The 2,028-nt window shown below is 36.2% G+C and overlaps 1 protein-coding gene across 2 annotated transcripts in view; it reads right to left on the bottom strand.

Moving 5' to 3' along the window:
* The window catches only part of TFAP2B (transcription factor AP-2 beta (activating enhancer binding protein 2 beta)), a 29,235-nt gene extending 28,894 nt beyond the window's left edge, over positions 1–341 (bottom strand). The window contains exon 1 of one of the 2 annotated variants that reach the window (XM_010583110.1): positions 261–341. In XM_010583110.1, the coding sequence (XP_010581412.1) occupies positions 261–341 (81 nt within the window). The remainder of the gene's footprint in view (positions 1–260) is intronic. The other variant, XM_010583111.1, reaches the window with a different exon arrangement.
* Between the last annotated feature and the right edge of the window lie 1,687 nt (positions 342–2,028).

The raw sequence follows: 2,028 nt of genomic DNA, 5'->3' as shown, positions 1-2,028 counted from the left end.
AAAAAAAAAAAGAAAAAGAAAAAGAAAAAAGTTAAGGACTTGGCATGCTGAATACAAATATGCAAATAAATAAGCATTTAAGCATTTACTCTTGGTTTCCCATCTCTATACTTGTGTGTGTTGGTGTATGCATCTCTATATCTGCCTATATGTAGATGTAGAGCTATATATGTATTATATAGTCATGCCTGTATCTATATACTAGATGTATATTTAAATATACATATACTCTCTTACTCATATGCATATTATATACTCACCTCATAGATATCTTCATACTTGACATTTTCAACCAGTTTCCAGAGCATGATGGCAGGCTGTTCTCTAGGAGGTGAGTGCATTCATGTGAAGAGCAGATGTCTGGATTCTCAGTACTTCTCTGTCTGTAATGATCCATCTATAATTGGAAATGGGGGACAGACACCAAATCCGACGTTCCTCTTCCATCGCAACTTATATCTGTTGTCTGAAACAATAGGCTGCAGAAGTCTACCTCAATCGGATAGTAAAAAACATTATCTGTTACATAGTTACATATATCTACAGACATATATGTGACTATATATATACATATACACACATATATAGACTTAGACTTATATGCAGGCATATAAAGATATATACATATACGCAGTTACACATACACAGGCGTACATATACATGCACATATACACACATATATCTCTGAACACACAACTTTTTCCATGTACAGACATATATAAATTGACGCGTTTATATATGTAAATTATATATATTCTTGCATATGTAGGCACATGTATACTACATATTACATATGCATGTATACCTGATCAACTTATATAGGAGTGTATATAAATGCACATTTGTGTAGATATTTATACATCTACACATATATATGTGGATATACAGTGATCAAATATACATACTATATAGTGCATATATCCGCTATTTTAGCAGATGGATAGATAGATGGATGGCTAGATAGATAGAGAGACTAGAGAAATTAATGAATATTTTTTCGGTCCTATTTATATTAAAATAAAGAATAGGTTGCCTCTGCACGAGGCGATTCATCATTTACAACGAGATATTACGTTTTTCCCCGCATGCAATATGCTTTTATTTACATGTCCAGAAATTATCCTCTCATATGCAGTAAAACACCAAACCAGCGTCTCATCAAGCACATTCAAGCAAATCTAAAAGGAGTAAATTTAGATCAGTGATTTTCATTTGAAAGCCTTACACTTCAGACTTGGACTGTATATTTTATAACTTGGAAACACTTTTTCTGAAAAAAAAGAAAGAAAAGAAAAAGGAAGAGTTTAGCAAACCCTTCTCTGCACACATTTGAATAGCGATTAGCTACTTTCTGAAAACGATTAAAAACAGAGTTGCATTTGTGCTTTTCCCGGGTAGCCCTCGGTTTGGAAGGGGAGAGGAGGAGTTGGACCATTTTTAACCTTTATTTTTTTTTTTTTTTTTCCCCAGGCAAACCTTCCTTCGCATTGTCCGTTTTTGTTTTTTTTTTTTTTTAACACGTTGTACCGCAAAGAGGCGACCTATTCTGCAGGCAAGCAGAGCCCATCTCTGCCTTTGAAAGGAAACAATTGAGCTTTGCAGTGGGCTGGTGCAAGGGGGGGGGGGGGGGGGCAGGGAAGGGAAAAAAAGAGAGACACAGAGGCAGAGAGACAGAGAGAAAGAAGGTGTTTCTAAATTCGAGATCCTGTCTCTGGAAACTTCAAGCTCTGTCTATAAGGTTCCTACAAATCTTTGTTATTCTGCATGGGATCCTATGGGAAAGTGCATAGTGCCCTTTGTACTTTCAAAGGTCCTACAGGTAAAGATGCTTTTATATATATATATTTATATATATGTACAATCTCGAAAACAAAGAGAACTTCATCAGGACACACTTCTGGTGGTGTTTGGTTGGCTGATGGGAAGGGTGGGCTTTTCTTTTTCTCTTTGCTTTGGCCTCAATTTAAAGCAGAAAGTATAAATTCATCCTTTTTCCCCTCAGCCTACCCCCCCCCCCCCCCCCCCATC

The sequence above is a fragment of the Haliaeetus leucocephalus genome, unplaced genomic scaffold, assembly GCF_000737465.1.
Source record: "Haliaeetus leucocephalus isolate CR32 unplaced genomic scaffold, Haliaeetus_leucocephalus-4.0 Scaffold871, whole genome shotgun sequence".
NCBI classification, from domain to species: Eukaryota; Metazoa; Chordata; class Aves; order Accipitriformes; family Accipitridae; genus Haliaeetus; species Haliaeetus leucocephalus.
Note: the sequence above shows the minus strand (reverse complement) of the source record. Positions and strands in the feature narration are given on the sequence as shown.